Source organism: Podarcis vaucheri (assembly GCF_965113315.1).
Source record: "Podarcis vaucheri genome assembly, chromosome: 7".
In the NCBI taxonomy this organism is placed as follows: Eukaryota; Metazoa; Chordata; class Lepidosauria; order Squamata; family Lacertidae; genus Podarcis; species Podarcis vaucheri.
The window spans coordinates 34,283,590-34,304,713 of NC_138765.1; the positions used below are offsets into that span (position 1 = coordinate 34,283,590).

The 21,124-nt window shown below is 45.8% G+C and overlaps 1 protein-coding gene across 4 annotated transcripts in view; it reads right to left on the bottom strand.

The window, feature by feature from the left end:
- The window catches only part of RIMS3 (regulating synaptic membrane exocytosis 3), a 62,858-nt gene that overhangs the window by 16,282 nt on the left and 25,452 nt on the right, over positions 1–21,124 (bottom strand). For all 4 annotated transcript variants that reach the window (XM_082229155.1, XM_082229156.1, XM_082229154.1 and 1 more), the window contains exon 2: positions 13,600–13,864. In XM_082229155.1, the coding sequence (XP_082085281.1) occupies positions 13,600–13,864 (265 nt within the window). The remainder of the gene's footprint in view (positions 1–13,599; positions 13,865–21,124) is intronic.

Below are 21,124 nucleotides of genomic sequence, written 5' to 3' on the forward strand. Positions count from 1 at the left end.
AATGGGGCAGGTTTGCAGAATCGGTGACCACCAAGTTATACACAGCCCACCAGCACAACTCGCTCACAACTCCATGGTCTGTGGTGTCCCAAGGAGGGAGCAAAAATGTTGATCCCCCAGTGGGCTGCCTTCATCTTGGTGGGTGAGAGGCTAGTTACACAAGTGTGGGACAATATCACGCCTAAGGCTAGCAAGTGAATTCATTGCTGAGGTTAATATTCACTCAGGGATTTCCTGGTTCACAGTTCATGTTCTGCACCACCATAGTGGGGAGAGAGGAGCACCTGCTCTGTGCTTGTGCTTTAGGTGTTAGCAAGTGATGCTTTTCAGAACGGGGATAGAAACACCTCCAATTCATCTACTGCTAAATGTACAAGGGTGGGCTGTAGTTAAAACAGGGCTGCCATATGTCCGGACATTACCGGGATTTCAAAGGCAGAATTGACGTCTGGGGAGAATTTCCAAAATGTGGCACTATGTCCTAAGTTAAAACAAAAAAGTTGATAACTCTACTGCACAACCACAACTGAAATCAGATGGCTAACCAACCTAAGAATCCACAGCAATTAACCTGGGGGAGCAAATCTGTCTCCATTAGTGTGTCCCCCACCACCATCCCCTGTGGCCAAGCTGTAATTCTCAGAGAGTTACAAGAGAGTGAATTTCCCCTCCTGATGGCTCACCAAAGCAAGACTCCGCTTTGTGCTTCAGCTATGCTGTTTACCTGCCCTTTACAACTGACCTTTCCCTCAGATAGGGACAGTAGAGCGGACAAGATTAACCACTTAGAAACAGTCCCTGACTTGCAGACCCCCAGGCTCTGGAAGGGGAGAATCAAGGGTGGCATCGCTTGCGAATACTTGAAAGCAGATGAGAGCAAAGCAGATTCACACTGCGCACTCCCTACAACAGATTTCTGATCCCTGCATTGCCAGTCCCTGGCCCTTTGATAAATTATTCACAACCAATATTTTTTATTTTAAAAAAAATGTTCAAAAGGCCTTTAATGTGCTTAGTTGATCTTTCAGTGATGAAATACTTAACATTGCCCTCTGGAGCAAGCTCAAAATGCTTGGATGTATGATGAAGTGAGCTGCATTTGTCCTCCAAATTCTTTGCTGGCTCAGAATGAAAAACAAGATCCTGCATGTGCACAGTCTCATTATGCTAGAACTCAGCTGGGGCCATGCAAGAAAGCTAAGCATTGGAAGATTCAGGACAGGCAAAGAGGTATATTTTCTTCTTCTTACAGCACATAGTTAAACTGTGCAGTTCTCTCCCACAGGATGTAGTGATGGCCAACAACTTGTATTACGATTGCATAAAAGTATTAAACAAATTCATGGAGGATAAGGCTACTAAAGACTACACAGGATCCAGGAGCCCTTTGTACCCACAGTCGTGCCACTGCCAGAGCAGCACCCCATATCATTTCTGAGAAACAGGGGCAATGGAAAGAGAGGGGTTGCAAAGGAACCTAAAGCCTTATACTAAGCAAGCCCAATACACCATCTTGCTTGGTGTTGTCTATGCTGAGTGTCAGTGGCTCTCCAGGGTTTCAGAAAGCATTTTTCTCAGCCCACCCTAGGGATGCTGGGGACTGAGCCCAGGACTTTCTGCGAGCAAAGCGTGTGCTGTGCCACACAGATATAGCCATAGATTTGGGTGGTGGAGGAGAAAAGGTCTCCAGAGCTGGTCATGTCTGCAATGACATCATCAGGAATGTGACAAAACTTGGGAGTCTCCAGAATAAAGGGTAAAGGGACCCCTAACCATTAGGTCCAGTTGCGGACAACTCTGGGGTTGTGGCGCTCATCTCACTTTATTGGCCGAGGGAGCCGGCTTTCAGGTCATGTGGCCAGCATGACTAAGCTGCTTCTGGTGAACCAGAACAGCATACGTAAACACTGTTTACCTTCCTGCCGGAGCGGTACCTATTTATCTACTTGCACTTTGATGTGCTTTCGAACTGCTAGGTTGGCAGGAACAGGGACTGAGAAATGGGATCTCACCCCGTCGCGGGGATTCGAACCGCCGACCTTCTGATCGGCAAGTCCTAGGCTCTGTGGTTTAACCCACAGCACCACCCACGTCCTAGTCTCCAGAACAGACCCAAGCTATTCAAGATCAGTCCAAAGAAATCCCAAATCAGCTCATTTTATGTGACTCAATTCAGAACTGAGCCTAAGAAAACTTGCCCAGCCCTATCGAAAAGGCTTGCCTCTGTGCGAGAGATTGTACTTCTTTCCACTCATTAGCAGCCTCCTCCTCACTGAGCAACCAGCACCACTCACAATATTTGGGGGCTCAAGAGCAACTCGTTGAGGCTGTCACAGATTGCGCAATGAAGCCTCACGCGGACAAGCCTCCTGCCAGGCCTCTGGAGAATCCAAAATAAAAGAGCTATTTTTAAACCCTTCCAGCTCTAAACTCAGGCACTTCTGTGTGTCTCGGAGCCAAACAAAGAGGAAGGTGAGGCCATCTTACTGAAAATACGTCTCCCTCCTCTAGATCTTTGGTGGCAAGGCGGCATCTAACCTTCTCCACCCTGGTGTCTTCCATATGTTTTTGACTAAAATTCTATTCAATCCTACCTAGCAGAGATAGCAATTTGGTCTAGATCAGGAGTGGGGAACCTGAAGCCTGGGGGCCAAATGCAACCCTCTAATCCTCCCTAACTAACTCTCATTTCCCTCCCCAGGCCACACACTTCACTGGCCCTGCTTACAGCACTGGCCTTCCTTGAGTGTTTTTGGCTGACTAGAATGTCCTTGAACATGATGATGATGATGATGCTTCTCATTTGCCTGAATGGTGCATTTGTTAGGGTTGCCATACGTACGGCAAAACCCGAACATGTCCTTTTTTGGGGTGCAAATATGCCTATCCAGGCGGATGTTTACATTTTAAATGAAATGTCTGAGTGTTGGAAGGGGGAATGGGCTTGGGCGGCTTGTGCTCAGGCTGCTCTGCTTGCTGCAGCCACTGCCAGCCCAAGTCAGGGAAAGAGGCAAGTGGTGTGGTAGCCCCCACACCTCTTTTCCCAGCTTGGGCTGGCAGCAACTTGAGCTGTCCTCTTTTTGCTCTTCAGTATAGGGCTGGCAGCCCTAGTGTTTGTAGACCTTGGTGACTTTTGTTTAGCTGGAATAGAACTCTTTGTACACTCCTCACTGTTTCTTTGACCATTTCTTCCTCTGGCCCTGCCCACCACCTGCACATGGCCCCTTGGAGGTTGCAAATCAGGGAACCTTGGACTGATAAAGGTTTGTTCTCCCTGGCCTAGATGCTAAATCCAACTTAATGTCAATTTCCAACAATGCAAGGCACTAGTTTTCCAACTTCTGAACTAGCTACCAAAATTGTACCTTTGGCAGCGGTTTGAACTGTTTATCAAGCATCAATTAAAAGCAGAGGAACAGAGCAGGCTGGTTTTTCCCTGGTCAGGTGGCAATCCTAGAGACGAAAGAACCTGTTTGGAGTCTTATGCCAATCTCTCCCCTTAGCCCTTTTGTCCTTCTCTACTTCCATCTGCAGCAGCCTTTGACCTGCTGCAGGAAGGGATGGAAAGCAGAGGGAAGGGTGGTGTGGAGAAGAGGCAGGAGTGGAAGAGCACACAGCTCCTGCTTTATAAGGGCCCAATTCAAGGTTTCAGGCCTGACATGCAAAGCCCTAAATGAGTTGAGACCTAAGGACCTAAAAGAGTGCCTTCCCTCAGTACCAACCATCTCAGGCCCTACAAGCAACACGGGAGGCCCTGCTGGAGGTGCTGCCACAGGGTGCTGCCCAGTTGGCACTGACCCATTACAGGGCCTTCTTGGTAGCAGCTCTTTGTAGAATGCTCTTTGGTAAGGTGTTTCTTTCCCTCATTATTGGCTTTCAGTTGGAATTTTAATATGTTTCTGCTTTCCCAGACATCTTTTAGCTGAAAGACTATTTCTGGCAACCTCAAAATTGTTAGCTATGAGGGTATGTGACTGTTTTACATTTTTAAAGTTCTTTTTAATTTCACCACTTTCGTGTTTGCCACCCTGGGCTCTCATAGAAGGAAGGGCGGGATGCAAATGTAATTACTAAAACAAGCCGACCAACAAATAGAAGGCAAGCAGGGCTTCCCAGTTTGCATCTGGGTAACCTTAGGCTCTAAGGCTTGGGTGCTGTGTTGTCTGGTGTAGGGGCCATCCACATGACTGCCTCACACCAAGGCAGATGTGATTCAGAAGCCAGCTGGTATTGACTCATGACCATGCTGCCACAGACTGAGGTGTGGGCAGTTGGACAGCAAAGCAAAGCTGCTAAATTTCTCTTACAGGTGCATGAGCACAGCCTGCTTTAAAACGGGGCGCCCCTAGAGACGGAATGAAGGAGGCTGGTGTAGATAAGGATAATTTTCAGAACAGAAGCAAAAGAAGTTGCGTGCACCACTGAGCAAGACTATCCAGGCTCCTTTCGGCCCCCTAATTTCTGTCCTAATCAGCACTTCACACAATCATTCACAGAGTTGCCATGACAACCCTTCCTCTCCTTGTCAACCCCCTCCCCAGTACCTTCCTTCCTCCCAGAGCAGGCTTATGCTCTCTCTTTTGCTCGCTAATACTAATCTGTCTGTGCCACCATCCTTCAGGAGGCTGTTCCCCAGGGAGAGTCTGGCATAAATCATACCGCCAGGCCCTTATGGGAGGAGCAGGCCTGGAAGAAAGGACAAAGTGGAACCAGAGCTGGGCTTAGGGTGACCATATGTCTTGCACTAAAGAGGACAGTCCTCTATTTGAAAGTGTCCTGTTTCAAGATAAAGAACCTGAGACAGGAGAGAAGGAACCTTGAAACTGTGCTTCAACTGTTAGTGCATTGCCAGCAAGCACACCATGCCCCCAGGTCACAGCCTTCCCCACTATGGGGCAGTGCACTGGATTTTCATTTAAATTATATTGGCCCTAAATTTTCAACTATATACATAATTTGCATATGTAAATTTTACACAGCTCTGTTCTTATATGGCAACCAGCCACCCCCAACCTACAGATGTTTGGACAATTACTCCAATAATCCATGACCACTGACTGTGCTGGCTTAGGGTGAAGGAAATCATAGCCCAAAACATCTGGAGGGTTCCAGTTTGGGGAAGGAAAGTGTTAGCCTCTGCTAATCAAAGCTGACCTTAGTTCCCCTAGCTATCTTGCATCACTCAAAATGTGTGATGCAGCAGCAAATAAAGCTATTGCTATTCTTGGCTGCATCAAGAGAAGTATCGTGTGCAGATAATACCACTCTATTCTGCCTTGGTCGGACCACACCTGGAGTACTGTGTCCAGTTCTGGCTGCCATGATTTAAGAAGGATGTTGACAGTCTGGAATGTGTGGAGAGAAGGGTGACTAAGATGATCAAGGATCTGGAAACTAAACCTTATGAGGAATGGTAGAGGGAGTTGGGTATGGTTAAACATCAGGAAGAACTTTCTGGTGGTAAGAACTGTTTGACAGTGGAACAGATTCCCTAAGATGGTAGTGAACTCTCCTTCCTTGGAGGTTTTAGGCAAAGGTTGGATGGCCATCTGTCTTGGATGCTTTAGTCGAGATTTCTGCACAACAGAGAGTTGCGCTAGATGACCCTCAGGATCCCTTCCAACTTTGCAATTCTATGATTCTTTAATTCTAGGATACTTTCTAATGTGGCTCTTTAGTCAAGGAGCAGTACAAAATGCCCATTATGAAAAGCCTGTTGTTCTCCATCAAATACTTAACTATTTAGAAACCTAGAGAAAAGGATTCCTTTTGTACAACAGAATAACTTATTGTGTTAATAACAAGCATCTGTGAACCTTTGCGCCAGACTGGAGAGCCCCCTCATTCCCATCTTTATACATCTCTCTCATTCACGGTTCCCAGACAATTTGGTTTACAGTCACTCAGGAGGCATTTCTGGGAGAATTTAAACTAGACCATTGCAGGACATAAGTCAACTGATTTAAAGGTCAGGAGAGAATCTGCTGGAGTCCACCACCCACACACATCCAGTACCACGGCAAACAGCATTGTGGGAGGAAGGAGCAGAACGTGGAGGCCGGCTGCTTTGTTTCTTCTGAAGCGTAAGCCTGTCATGGGAAGGGAAATGAGACGGGCCAGTGGCCTGATCTGACATGGCAGTTCCTCTGGTCCTGTTGACTGTGATTCATCCCCACAGAGCATGGCCTGATTACCAGCTGCTCATGATTTCACCTCCCTCCCTCCTGGAGTTGCTCACCAGCGGAAGGAATGCCAGCAGTGGGGAGCTGAACCATCCCCAGGAATGTTGGCATGCCAAGTCTCCCTAGATCAGGGATGGGGTATCTGCAAACCTGCAAATGTTGCTGAACTACAATTCCCATCATTCCCAACTATTGGCCATGCTAGATGGGGCTGGTAGGAGTTGGAGCCCAAGAGCATACAGGTACCCCATTCCTACTGTAGATCAAGAAATCAACCCCACAGATACACCCACAAAATCCAGACCAAGACATGCAGGAGTGAGGCTTAAACACCCCAAATACCAAGAAATCTCCAGTGAGTGTTCTGAGGAAACCAAACGACACAATCAGTGCCTGGACAGGACCCTCTTCCTAGTATGATGCTCTCAGCTCCTCAAACCTAAGTTAAGATCCTGCTCAAGCAAGTGATTAAGCCACGGGGGAGGGGGCAAACACTGTAAGGCTCAAACTACAGCACCTGGTCCACCAGTGCTGCTGGTCCTGAGAGGGAACTGCAGCTAGATTGAGTTGCCAGTTAGAATGAAGCAACCTGCCCAAATCTTGTGCCCTCTAGGTGTCTTGGACCACAACTCCCATCAGCCCCAACCAGCATGAGCAATGGGTAGGGATGATAGGAGTTATAGCCCAAAGTCCAGAGGGTAGACCGTACCAGGCTAGGTGGATCAATGGTCTGACTTGGCATAAGAGAGCTATTTCCTAATGAGTCATGGAGGATAAAAGTCCTGCCACCCCCATTCTATTTTGCTTCATGATCAGAACACAGTGTGGGCAAATCCATGGCAAGGATTAATTAACCCCATTTGCATTGACACTAATTTACAGCTGAACCTCTGTGCTTCTTTTTTCCCTTCCTTCATGCCGCAGTTTGCCTGGATTCAAGATTTACAGGGTGGGAGAATAAACAGAGTCAGAACTGAACTTTTCTGAAAATGACATGTATGTGAACAGAGCAGGAGCAGTTCAAGATTCTGGGCTAAATCCAGAACATTGCAGCAAGTGTGGGGAACCTTTGGCCCTCTGGATGCTCCTGAATGACAAATCCCAACATCCCTGACCATGCTTTCTGGGGTAGTAGGAGATGTAGTTCAGTAACATCTGAAGGGCCAAAGGTTCCCCACACTTGCACTATAGTTTGTATTTGTTGCTAGGCTTACTCAGAGGAGACTCATTGAACTGAAGATGCCTAACTTAGACCCATTAATTTCAGTGGGTCTACTCAGTATAGAACTTAGTTGATTACAACTCTATATCTCAGAAGACATGCATTCCCTACTTATAAAAGTTCAGCACCATGGACAGCAAGGCAAAGTGTTACTGATTTGTAACCCCTCTCTCCCCATTGGATGAGATTGACAGGGGAGGGGAAAAGGAAGGCACAGATGCTTCTAGTTTTCTGCTCAGCACTCAAGAGGGTAGAAACTCAAAACTGCTGCTTTTCTGTCTGGTCCAGTTCCCTGTAGGTGGGCACCTATGCCATACAAGCAGCCAGCACCCTCGGCCCATGCTAATTCAGCAGCTTCAGAGTATGGGAGGGTTGCAAGCACAACAGAAACTGAATTACGTCTCACTTCTTTGCCCTAGAGGCTGTGCAGCTCATCTAGAGCAGGGGACAAAAGACGTAATAATACAATACTGAGCACCAAGGGACATCAGCTCAGCTCTAAGCTTCTGACCTTTTCTAGGTGGCTGCTAGGATAATGGCAAATGGGCCAGAATTCTGTACTCATTCTGTAAGCAGAGATGTTTGGGCATCTTTATATATTGCCACTTGGTTCCTTATTTCCCTGAACAGCAAGAAGTTCAGGGGCATTGCTGCAGAGTTCACTTGCCTATGGATTAGGACAGTGATCTATTGACATTTTTATAACATATGTTTTAATTACAAATATTCAAGCTGGGCTTATTGGAAACAGATACTCTCCAGAAGGCAGAAAATCTGCCAGATTCCCAGGGAAGGCCACAACACCCACAGCTGCTTCATCATCAGCCAACTCTAGACAAAAACTCTCAGTGCTATCTCTCTCTCTCATCTCTCATCTCCCATCTCCCCCAGTCTCTCTATCACTGTGATCATCTCTGCCACATTCAAATTGTTTTTCGGTCCCCGCTTCCAAGAGCTAGAAGGTGATAGTGCTCAACCCTTGATGAGTATTGCATTCCAAAATCTGGAAAGACATCCCCACCTATTGTGAGATCATGCTTCTCAAAAAACAAAGTAGGCAGGTGTTTTTTTCCTTTGAATGTATAGGGAACGCGGGTGGCACTGTGGGTTAAACCACAGAGCCTAGGACTTGCCGATCAGAAGGTCGGCGGTTCGAATCCCTGCAATGGGGTGAGCTCCTGTTGCTCGGTCCCAGCTCCTACCAACATAGCAGTTTGAAAGCACATCAAAGTGCAAGTAGATAAATAGGTACCGCTCCAGCAGGAAGGTAAATGGCATTTCCGTGTGCTGCTCTGGTTCGCCAGAAGCGGCTTAGTCATGCTGGCCACATGACCCGGAAGCTGTATGCTGGCTCCCTCGGCCAACAAAGCGAGATGAGCGCCGCAACCCCAGAGTCAGTCACGACTGGACCTAATGGTCAGGGGTCCCTTTACCTTTACCTAGGGACCAGGTGTTTGAAGGACCACCTCTTTCTGCATAAACCTTTGGAGGCTGTGTTCTGTGTTTTACCACCAAGAGATACTTGGTTGTTCATGAAGCAAGTTTTAGTGGTTCTACATTCTCTGTAGAACTGCCACCCCTTCCCCACACACATGCAAGGGACATTAGAATGGCACTTTAAAAAATGATTTTTAGGTGGAAAGATGAACTTTTTTCCACCAAGCTTCTGACTTATTTTAACACATACTTGTTGTTTTTTTAAATTTGCTTTTTATTGGCATGTTTAATGTGCTCTGGTTTAATTTCACTGTGATTTTAAAGCTGTAAACTGGTCTGGGAGGTTCTTTTGAGGCTAAAAGACAATATATAAACCAGACATGGGCAACATGTGGACTCCAACTCCCATCAGCCCCAACCACCATAACCAATGGTCAGGAATGATGGAAGTTGTAGGCAAAAAACATCTGGAGGGCCTTAGGTGCCCCATGCCTGATATAAATGGTTTGATAAATAATTTCCCCTGCTGCACAATAATAATTTGTGGAAAAGAGGCCTTTTCCCAGCTTGGTCCCCTCCAGTTGTCCTGGACCCCATCTCCCATCAGCCTCAGCCAGCATGGCTAAAACAACTGGATGGCACCAGTTTGATTCACTCCACCAAAGGTGAACCTGGGTTGGTGTCTCTGCTCCTTGTTCCATGTGGGCAATGAGCACTGGAATTTTTTGTTCATATCTAAAATTCCTATGCATCACCTTTTCTCCAGATAAACTGGCAGTATTTTTTCATGTTCAGTAGAATTTGAGAATGTTGCTTTGGGGTTCCACATTACTGAGCTATGTTCTTCACCATTTTAACTTATTTATTTTTGCTCTTTCTTTTCTTAGCCTTTCTACGGATAATTACAACCCTTTGGAAACATCTCAGATGTGCAAGTCTTAAAAAGCTCCAAATAAACTCCTTCTTTTCAAATCACAGCTGAACCATGAAATGCCAGCAAATACCAGAACTATAATAATGCAAAGGGACGACGTTGAAAAACTGCCAAGATTATAATGGGCTCTTCATATTATTATTTTTCAGGCTTTCCCCCAAATATCTATTTTAGGCAAATAAAAATTTCCTGAAGCTGTAATAGTTGACAAGTCCCTTTTCTTCTGAAAGAGCATTTTCCACACCCCTTCAGCAGTTCCACTTGATGGTCTCTTTTGAAAATTCATGATGCCAAATGCAGAAGGGCAGGTCACAGAAGATACTGCCCATTGTCCCATGCCTTGTAGGTATTCAAAGCCTAAAGTTTCAAAATGCAATTGCATAACAAAAATGAGAACTGGGCCAAAAGAAACAAGATGAACTTTAACAGGGAGAAATGTAAAGTATTGCACTTGGGCAAAAAAAATGAGAGGCACAAATACAAGATGGGGGACACCTGGCTTGAGAGCAGTACATGTGAAAAGGATCTAGGAGTCTTGGCTGACCACAAACTTGACATGAGCCAACAGTGTGACGCGGCAGCTAAAAAAGCCAATGCAATTCTGGGCTGCATCAATAGGAGTATAGCACCTAGATCAAGGGAAGTAATAGTGCCACTGTATTCTGCTCTGGTCAGACCTCACCTGGAGTACTGTGTCCAGTTCTGGGCACCACAGTTCAAGAAGGACACTGACAAACTGGAACGTGTCCAGAGGAGGGCAACCAAAATGGTCAAAGGCCTGGAAACGATGCCTTATGAGGAATGGCTAAGGGAGCTGGGCATGTTTAGCCTGGAGAAGAGGAGGTTAAGGGGTGATATGATAGCCATGTTCAAATATATAAAAGGATGTCATATAGAGGAGGGAGAAAGGTTGTTTTCTGCTGCTCCAGAGAAGCGGACACAGAGCAATGGATCCAAACTACAAGAAAGAAGATTCCACCTAAACATTAGGAAGAACTTCCTGACAGTAAGAGCTGTTTGACAGTGGAATTTGCTGCCAAGGAGTGTGGTGGAGTCTCCTAATTTGGAGGTCTTTAAGCAGAGGCTTGACAACCATATGTCAGGAGTGCTCTGATGGTGTTTCCTGCTTGGCAGGGGGTTGGACTCGATGGCCCTTGTGGTCTATTCCAACTCTATGATTCTATGATTCAATTGCTGAATGCATGAAAGTCTTTTTGTTTATTTGCAAAATATGCATCTCTACGGAGACATATTCTCCTCTGCTTTGATCTCCTGCTCAATTATGTTGCATGTGTTTTTACAACACCCCTTCTCTAAGGAGTTCAGTGCCCCCTTTTTATTCTTGGAGCAACAACTCTTTAAGGTAGAATAGGCTGAGATACAGAGTCCAAGATCATTCAGTGAGCTTCAATTTGAACAGCAGGAATTTGAACACAAGGCTTTCCAATCCAAGTTTTCCCACTATACCACACAGGCTCTTCCTTCAAATCCCCCTCAAAGCCCACCCATTCCGTGACACCTTTGTTATATCTCCTCAGTCTTTGGTCCAACCAAAACAAGTTCTAGTATCTGTTTAAATTTGCACAGGTATATCACTTGTTACCTTTGCCACTCATGGGAACATAGGAAGCCTGCCATATACCAACTCAGATCATTGTTCCTTCCAGGCTAGCATTACACTGATTAGCAATGGCTCTTCAGGTTTCCTGGGACTGAACTGGCAACCTTTGACATGGAATGCAGGCCCATCCCCACCACATGATTTTGATTAACTGACAAGGGCACCAGACTCCTAGCCCCTTCTCCTTTATTCCTCTGTACAGGTGATGGAGGAGGCACCCCTTCCCCCTTTTAATTAAGCCATTCAGGTGGTCCTCAACTCAAATGGTAAGAAGAGGAGCAGGTCCCAATTTCCAGGATTCTTGCCAGAGTGAAAAAGGCCATAGTAGCTGGAGCTGATGGGAGCTGTTGTACAAAACATCCAGAGAGCACCAGCTAGAGGAAGGCTGCTTTAAAGTGTTTAACTGCTGATAGATACTGCTTTATGAAATGAGAGGAAAGACTTCAGGCTTGTTTTTCACTAGAACCCTGAGATCCAAAGACCAGAGCCTGGTGCAGAAGATAGACAGACGTCAGAAATAATGAATTCTGAGCCCAGTAATTTGTTTTGGCTAGAGCTGAATTGAACCCACAGTCCCTCCACACAAATATCCAGTCCTAGGATGGAGGGCAGAGATGAGTGCGGGAGTGTGTGTAGAAGTTAGCCTCTTGCTAGTTTACATGAATTGCTGTTCTCCTTTATGGCTCTGGCCCCATCCACCACTGGTTTCCAGAAGCGAGTGTGGCCCTTACAATGAAAGAGACTCCCTGTCCCTCAAACAGAGGAATAAACACACTGATTGCATGCAAAAGAGAGTGAAACTTTCTTTGGCTGTGAGAGTGTGGCAGGGCCTTTCTCCAAAGTCCTTTGGGAGGCATGCTGCGAAACCTAAGGGATGTCGCTCAGCCACTTGGCTTGTTCGGTATCCTACTGTGAACCCTTTTGTGTGATTTATATACAATGACTGGAGGGGATTTCTTCCATCCGATGTTAGAGGTTACAAGAAAAAGAGAGAGGGCAGAAGAGAAAGAGGACAGACGGGAATGGGATTTCCCCTTATTAAATGATTATAATTTGATCACTGTTCTGGCGAGAGATGGGACGAAAAGGGGCAGGTGGCTGAGCCAGCGTGAGCTGTCCATTATGTGCTAACCCTTCCTAACTCCTGAGGACAAGGCAGCAGCTTAGCAAGCATGGTGCCAGATAGCAGCAGCTGACCCTGATGCCCGCAGCCGAGCCGAAGCAAAAAAAAGCATAAGCTATCTGCTGGGGAGAGCAGTGGCATGAAATTCTGCAAGGAGAAACTATTCCACAGGCAAAAGAAAGGGCAAAATGTGCATGTAAGCGAGAGAGGGGAGTTAATTGACTCTGCAGAAGAAGAAGAAGCAAGGAGCATCATATGAATGTAGGAAGGGGCCTTATACCAAGTCAGGCCATTGGTCTATCTAGCTCTGTATTATTTATACTGACAGGACTATTTACTAGCTCTACCTGTGGGGTGACAGGGATTGAACTCAGGTCCTTCTGCATGCAAAACAGATGCTCTACCACTGGTGGGGGAGGAAGTTAGATGGAACTTGCAACCTCGGAGGGGGCAGGTTTGCCTCCCTGCTGCTGGTATATATGTAAATAAATTAGATACTGCAACAGCAACAACTTAAGCCTCCAAATCTCTTGGCATTTCTCACCACTCAGGGAATTGCCAAGCACCTAACTGTCTCTCGAGAACATTTGTTGTGGTTACTTTTTTAAAATCAGGAAAGAGTAACTCCTTCTCTAGGCAGAGATGCTTGTCAATTTGACATGCATATCGGCCTCTTTAACAAACGGTAACTATAGTCACTCAGCGGCTTGGCTGAGCAGCCTTCCTCAACTTGGTGCCTTCCAGATGTTTTGGACTACAATTACTATCAGCCTTGGCTAGTTCCTGAGGATATCAGGTAAGGGGAAGGCTGTCCTTGAGCATATCTACAAGTGTCATTTATTATCGCGTAGCATGGGACTTGGAGTTCCTTCTGCTTCCTGAAATGAATAAAATTTCTGCTTTCTGGCAGGAAATGATGTCCCTGAGCATGATCAAAAGCACTGTTTTCACTTAAGAGGAGTCTTCCAAGGCTTCCCTAGTCAGCCCTCCATACATAGAAGCTGCTTAACTCTCAGGCTGATTCCAGTCTCCCTCCCCTGGTATCTCGCAGCACACAAAAATCCTTGACAGCCTCCCTACCAGGATGGTTGAGCTGCATCGTACTCTTGCTCCATTGGGACAGCCCCACGATAGCCACCATCTTGGCCCCCAGGCTGGATCGCCGCTTCTTATTGGATGAGAGGCTAGCTGAATCCGGGTTGCCTGCATTACTCTTCTCAATGTTGTACATCTCTCCACTGATGCTGGAGCTCCGGACCACATTCCTGGCTGAGGAGGAACTTGTCTCCCCGTTAAGCATGGTCACCTGAGGTGATCTCAGTGGCTCCTTGCCAGCAGGGTGAAGCTGCAACAGAAGACAAAGGAGACATGAGCCCGAGGAAAGAGACTGTCAATGTCTCAATGGTTTTTTTTCCACTTTGAACATTATAATTACGTATTTTAAAGGCTGGGATAAGACCAAAGGTCCCAGGTTCTAGTATTATTGGGGGGGGGGACAGGTCCTCACCCCCCTTACTCACCTTTTTCTTAAAAAACTAAAACCAAGTGATGGTCATCCCAGCTGTCAGCTTCCTCCTCGTTAGAGTTCGTCCACACTTTCGCTTGTCCTGTGTCCAGAAAGCATGGATCCAAACCGTTTTCCACTTGACCCACACTTTCTAGGCATGGGTCCAAGCAGTTTCCTCCTTGCCTTGCTCCTTTCCCTGAGAAAACCCACTCCTTAGCACTAAGAGCAAACATCAATCCAGAGAAAACTCAATTTTCTGTTTGTTCCAATTGAGCACAAAAGAATGGCTTCTCCCAGGGTGGGGTGGGGTAGAGAGCAGAGGGATAAGAGGAAGTGTGGATAAGTCCTTAGTCTCAGGTTTTCTCTGACAGAACTCAGCAGGGAATTATTCTTGTTATTAGTATTATTAGTATTAAAAATATTTATACCCCACCCACCCCAGCCAGAGCCAGGCTCAGGGTGGCTAACACCAGTCAAATTACAATAAAAACATAAAAGGAGGGGTTAAAATACAGGTTAAAATGCAATTTAAAATGCAGCCTTATTTTAAAAGTAGCCCATAGATCAAAACAGTAAGGGGAGGGAAAAACATAAGGGTCAGTCTGAGTCCAAACCAATGGCCAGGCGGAACAGCTCTGTCTTGCAGGCCCTGAGGAAAGATGTCAGGTCCCGAAGGGACCTAGTCTCTTGTGACAGAGCGTTTCACCAAGAAGAGGGGGAAACAAAACCAGCATTAATTGGCTCTGCCTCTCATAGGTCCTGTCTCCATCTACTATTTGCCTCCGTGCTTTCCACCCTGCCAGTCTCGACGGACACCAGTTACCACGGCCCTAAGGCTTTGCTGAGTGTTGCTGTCTGCCCCACCCCGCCAGAGCTGACCGCCAGCTTGAACATTAGAGCTGTTTTAGCTCTCTCGCGTGGCATGGATTAGATTTAGCTGTGCCCAGTCAATGGCATTTGTCCCTGAATTATGACAGTACCAAGCAGTACACACAGATGGGGTCTTTAGAAAACAGAGATGTTTGCATCTCAGACCATAATTGTCTTTAACAATTTTTTTTTAAAAAAATGCAGCAACATAAATCATGCAGGATGTTCTTATTTCTCGCACTGAAGAGGAGGATAGCAAAAGGCGCTTTTTGGAGCCTCAGCCACAGCGTAATTAGGAGAAAGACCCACTGGACTCCATGGGGCACTTTTGAGTACATAGAAACATTGTGCTTAATAAAATATGTATCATTTTCTTACTGAAAATCTAGTCAAATCCTCCAAACATTTCCTATAGCCATATTGATACCTGATCAATGAATACCCAATGGCTATATCTACATTTGAAAAGTCCTACTGGATGGTGTAACTCTCAGTCTTATTTTAGAAGCCAACATTGTAACACCCAGAAAACAAGTTTCTGGGAAGCTCTTGAATTGTTTTTGTTGTCCTTAATGTCCAGGAGATCTATTTACCAGAGCTCAACTGTGATTTTCATACAACGTAAGCAGGTCCTTTGGCATTGTCTTCTGATATGTTCTTTCATTTACCATCATAATTAAACAAAGACTGACAGCTTAGGGTATAAAAGGTTTATTATGGTTATCACCGTATTTCTTTTCTTTATTGTTAGCTAATGGCAGAGCCTGCAAGTGGGCTGGCACAGCCAGCTAGAAGGATATCAATGGCCATGTTGGTTGGGGCTGATAGGAGTTATAGTCCAAACTGTCTAGGTTGGGGGAGGTTGCTTCCAAGTCTTAGAGCTGGGAAAGACCTTTCTTTGACTCTCACCCATGAAACTTTTAGCCGAAAAAATGAACCCTTAACATTTTGCATGCAAAGTGAGTTCTCCAGCCACTGAGATACAGTTTCCTCCCTATATGCACAGATTATACAGGATCTCCTCCTTAGGTTGTCTCTGCAGGAATCACCATCAGTGAATTAAATATTTGATCCATTAGGGGTATGAGCGCCAAACTGATAGAATACAGTAGGCCCATGATCTGCCTTCCTGTCCCTGACTGCCTTCTCCAATGACATGGGCTCCTCTGCTGCTGTGGCCAAACTGACAGTGGAGTTTATGGGAAAGCAGGTGAGATCTGAATTATCCTAAGCTCTTCCAGTTCCCTGTTAGGTCCCCAAACAAAGGGAAATTTGGTCAGACTTGAGAGTGTCTCTAAACCTATTGCTTCCCTTTCAGGAGGGAAAATGTTTTCAATGTTGTTGTTTTAAATCTAAGCCTAGAAATATCTGAAAGAACACAGAATGCTACTCTATCCACCCCTTTTGCATCTCTAAGAGCAGGCATCCCCAAACTCAGCCCTCCAGATGTTTGGGGACTACAACTCCCATCATCCCTAGCTAACAGGACCAGTGGTCAGGGATAATGGGAATTGTAGTCCCAAAACATCTGGAGGGCCAAGTTTGGGGGTGCTTGTCTAAGAGGGTGTCAAATGAGTGGTTAAAGTGCTGTTGTATCCCTCTCCCCTTTCACAAGCTATAGGATTGCACCCTTAAAATAGGAATATAAGCTGCCTTATACCAAGCCAAACCACTGGGCCCATCTACCTCAGTATTATCTACATTGACTGGCAGCAAATCAGGATTTCAGAAAGGAGTCTCTCCCAACCATATCTGGAGAGGCCAGAGATTGCAGCTAGGACTGAACTATGCCCTGTCACTGAACTATAGCTTTTAATACAATATTAATAATGTTGTAATAACACATGTTTAAATAATACAGTATTAGCATGCAGCACAGAACAATAAAAACTAGAATGGCTTGATCTGAAAAATTAAAACAGTTTAAAACTGAGATGCCCAGGCTGTGAAACAGAAGTTAAAGAACTGAGAAAATAGGAAGGTTCTCTCCTCATAAAGGCGCAAACAGCTATGGGAAGGCTATTCTAGAACTGGGGTGCCTCTACTGAATGAAAAGTCCCTTTCCTTAGTGGTGGCCTACTTCATTTTGTTTGGTGAGGGCCCTCAGACTAGGGTTTCTGAAGATCTTAAGAGCTGGCTAAGTACTTACAAGAAAAGGAGGCTCTTTCAGTTAATCTGTTCCCAAGTCATTAACAGCTTTAAAAGCCAAAACCAACACTTTAAACCGTGCCCAGAAATGAACTGACATTTCACAGGCATAATATGGTCAAAACACTCAATTCCAGTTATTTCCCAGACATTTTCTGATATGTGTCCTTTGAGACTCAGAAACTAGAGCTTGCTGATGTCACAAGGCAGAGATCTACACACACAAACACACACTCTTTCCAGGCAAGTAAAAAAGGATTATCACACTTCAAGGAGGGTGTGCGGCAAGGCCAGTATGAGGTATGGCCACCACTCTCAGCTCCTAGATAAGAGGTTCCCCACCTGCAGCCCCACTTAATTTCTTTGGCAGCTTCTGCTGTTGGGATAGCCTAGGTTTTAGTCACATTCCCAGCAAATGTCTCCTTTTGCCCATTCTGTGCCAAAGTGGCTCAGCCTTGCCATAGGGACCGTAGTGGGCCAGGATGCAACCCGATGGTGGAGCATCCACTTTGTGCGCAGATACCCTTTGGTTCAATCCCTAGCAGAATCTCAAAGTAGGGAATGGGAAAAAATTCCCTGCCTGGAATCCTGGAGAGCCTCTGCCAGTCAGTGTAGTCAGTACTGAACTAGATGAACCGACGGCCTGATTCGCTGTAAGGCAGCTTCCAACGCTCCTCTAAAATGCCCAGATGCCTAACTTGCTCACTCTTGCTTTTCCCTGCCATGAATAATTCAGCCTTCCCATGTGATGGGATGCATCCATCATCTAGAGGAAGCTAAATTATTCATTCCCTGCCACTTTGTAATAAGAGGGGAAGGCGGCTGCGCCTTGGAAAACACTTCCAGGAAAGCGGTAAGAAAGAAAAAAGTGGGGAGGAAGGGGAGGAAAAAAAATAAAGATTAAATATGAGCAAACTCTCTAGATCTCTAGAGATGACATTTCTCACTGGCCTGCCAAGTTACCAGCTGTGCCTGGGTAGAATTGGACTGCTTTGGTGTGGGAAAGGTTTTGTGCTGCACTTTTAGCTGTTTGGAGCTAACTGGGAGACAACAAATTCCTGGCATTTTATTCCACATTATAGCAACTTTTGTGGCATCCTTGTGATTTTGGCATTGTGATTTTGGCGATGTTGATTTATTGGAGGGGTCCTCAATCTTTCTGGGTCCTGAGGGCACATTTGGAAAGCTAAGGCTCTGTCATAGGCACATCAATGTACTCATTCCACAGAAGAAGAATAAACGGTGATGTTCAGACACCCACCCCAAAGAAGAGACAAAACGTGGATCCCTGAACAAATAATGCACAGACAAAAAACAACAACAGGCACCCAACCAAACAACCCCTGCCAATGAAAGCTTTTTCTTTTTCTTTTTAAAGAGAAATGCAGTCTTGGCAGATGGTAAAGGCACCATTTTGGGAACCCCAGATGTATTGATAAAGGTTGTTAGCTGCCCTAGGCTCTTTCTGAGGAAGGGCAGGGTATAAATAAATAAATTTCTCCTCCTTTCTGGTCGCAAACGTAATTTTGGATGCTAAACAGCACTAAGGAGCAAGGAAGAGGGGAAATAGCTTGTTACTGCTGGTCCAACTTGAAATGTTTTGATGCTTGGAGTCAGAAAGTTCACAGGCCACCTACTTGCAGACGCTGATGAATGTGAGGCACAATCCACGAAGAAGTTCCACAGCACAAACCTCACTGAAATAGTTGGGTGTCGTACAATAACATTACTGTGGCCTTCTGCATCCTCCATTTGTTTCAGTGGAATTTGTGTGGGAAAACATCCCAGATGAATTGAATTCTGTCTAGCCCACTGGTTCCTCTAGCCCAATATTTTCTACACTGACTGGCAGGAGCTCTCTCTCTTTCAGATAGTGGTCTATCACAACAGGGGATTGAACCTAGGGTCATTTCCTGGCAAGGCAGATGCTCTGCCACTGAGCCATGGCCCTTTACCCAGAATAGGCATGATACAGCCACACACGAGTCTCAACTCAGCCTCGGAGACAGTAAGAAGGAAAGAACCAGAGTGCTGAGACAATCACTGGCAAGAAGCTGGGTAAGCATCCCTGTTATTTACAGGGCTGGCCCAAGACATTTTGCTGCCTGAGGTGGAGCTGCAAATGGTGTCCCCCTCCAGTAAAGGTGCATTGTACCCAAAGCCTGCCAAATTATTTGGGCACCTGGGGCACAAAATACCACAAGCAGCAAAAAGTGAACCATGATAGAACAAACAATCTGCTGTTCTTTCATGATACTAAAAATCAGCCGCCTGAGGTAGCCACCTCACTTTGCTGAATGGTAGGGCTGGCCCTGATTATGGATGGCTGGAGAAGGGAGGCATCTGTCCCAGGTCTCCTTTCCAGGTGGCAATACTGGGCAAAGGGATTACTAACCTAGACCTGAGTACAGAGCACCTTGAGGTTATAGAGAATAGACTGTTTTTCATCAACCTAACGGAGAAATCTAGTGGTGACACAGGAAACCTTACTCTGAATCTGATCATTGGTCTATCTTGTTCAGAATTAGCTACGTTGAATGGCAACATCTCTCCAGGGTTTCAGACAGACCTACCTGGAGATGCCAGGGACTAAACCTGAGACTTTCTGCATGCAATGGGTTTGCTCTGCCACTGGAACATTGGAAACTGGCTTATATATTGAGTCAGGCCATTGATCTAACATGCTCAGTACTGAAATATTTTCCCCTGTCCTATCTGGAGATGCCAGGGATGAAACCTGGGACCTTCATGTAAAACAGATCTCTACCATTCACTATAAAAGTGAATGGCAGCCATTTGCTGAGAAGCATAGAGAAAACGTTGGCAGGAATATGCCCCTTGCAACTCAGGTTTGTGGAGTGGAGGGGGGTAGCTGCCCCCCTTTCCCTGACAGTCTACCAATCACAGAAGTGAATTAGAGTGACTGAACCTTAAGCCTGCTTCTATCTGCATAGGAGCCCTGTCCCTTCATCTGATCTGATTCCAGAAAGAGTGCTTGCCAACATTGCTGTTTGCCTGAAAGAATTACAGATTACTTATCATAGCGGGGAAGCACTTTTGGCCAGAGGGCCAGATCCCCTGTCAATCATCTGGCATCATATGATGTTGGGCGGATCTAACCTCTGCTGTAAGCAGCACAGCTTGCATTTTGTGCCAATTTTAAACATTTTGAACCAAACTGTGCTTGCAAAAGAACTGGGAGAGCTCACTTTAAGGCTCCCATTGTTCCTTTGCAGCCACAGCTTTACCTGTCCTGCACCTGATGTCAGGTGAATATTGGGTGGGCAAAATGGCCTTTTGGGTCAAATTTGGAGTCCCAGCCATGACTTATCAGTTTACTCTATACCACAGGGGTGGGGAGGCTTTTCTGGCCAGACCAGATCATTATCTCCCCACCCCTGGTCAAATTTGTCAGGCAGAGCCACTCACCTGCCAATCATCTTGCATCAGATGATGCTGTGCTTTGAAGCCCTAACATGACTTCAAAGCACAATCCAGAGCTGTTTGAAGGCCTTTTTGCAAACAGCCCTGCACTGCTCTTTGAACGTTTGGTTTTTGGTTTTCCCAGTGTGTGCAGGAGACACCAGGCTACTCACGCATTTAGAAACAGAGGTGCTGAATAAAAGCACCATTCACTGGGAAAAGCTCCTGCACATGAATGGCAGAAGTTCAAGAGCATGGTGTCCATGTGCTTTCCCCATCCAGTTCAATGAAGTTTCTGCAAGAGAACTCCCTTGTGGATGGTTCCCCTTGACTTTGTTCCAATCATATAGTGGGGGCAGGATGGGGAGTCAAAGGGAAGGACAATGATATTGGATAGGAAACTGAATTCTCTCTCCATTCTTCTTATTTTAAGCCTCTGGCAATGCAAATTAACCTTGAACAGCCACAATATCTAAGAAGCCCCAAGGTGGAATGAACAGAATATTAATAGGGCAGTGTATTCAATCTCCAGGGGACTCCCTTCATTTGATTTGCAGAATCTATTCAGGTTGCAGAATCAGGCTTTTCTCAGTTCAGAATTTGGATGTGAAATTGAGATTTTCTTTGTGGCCCAGAACAAAGACAGTGCTGGCTGTA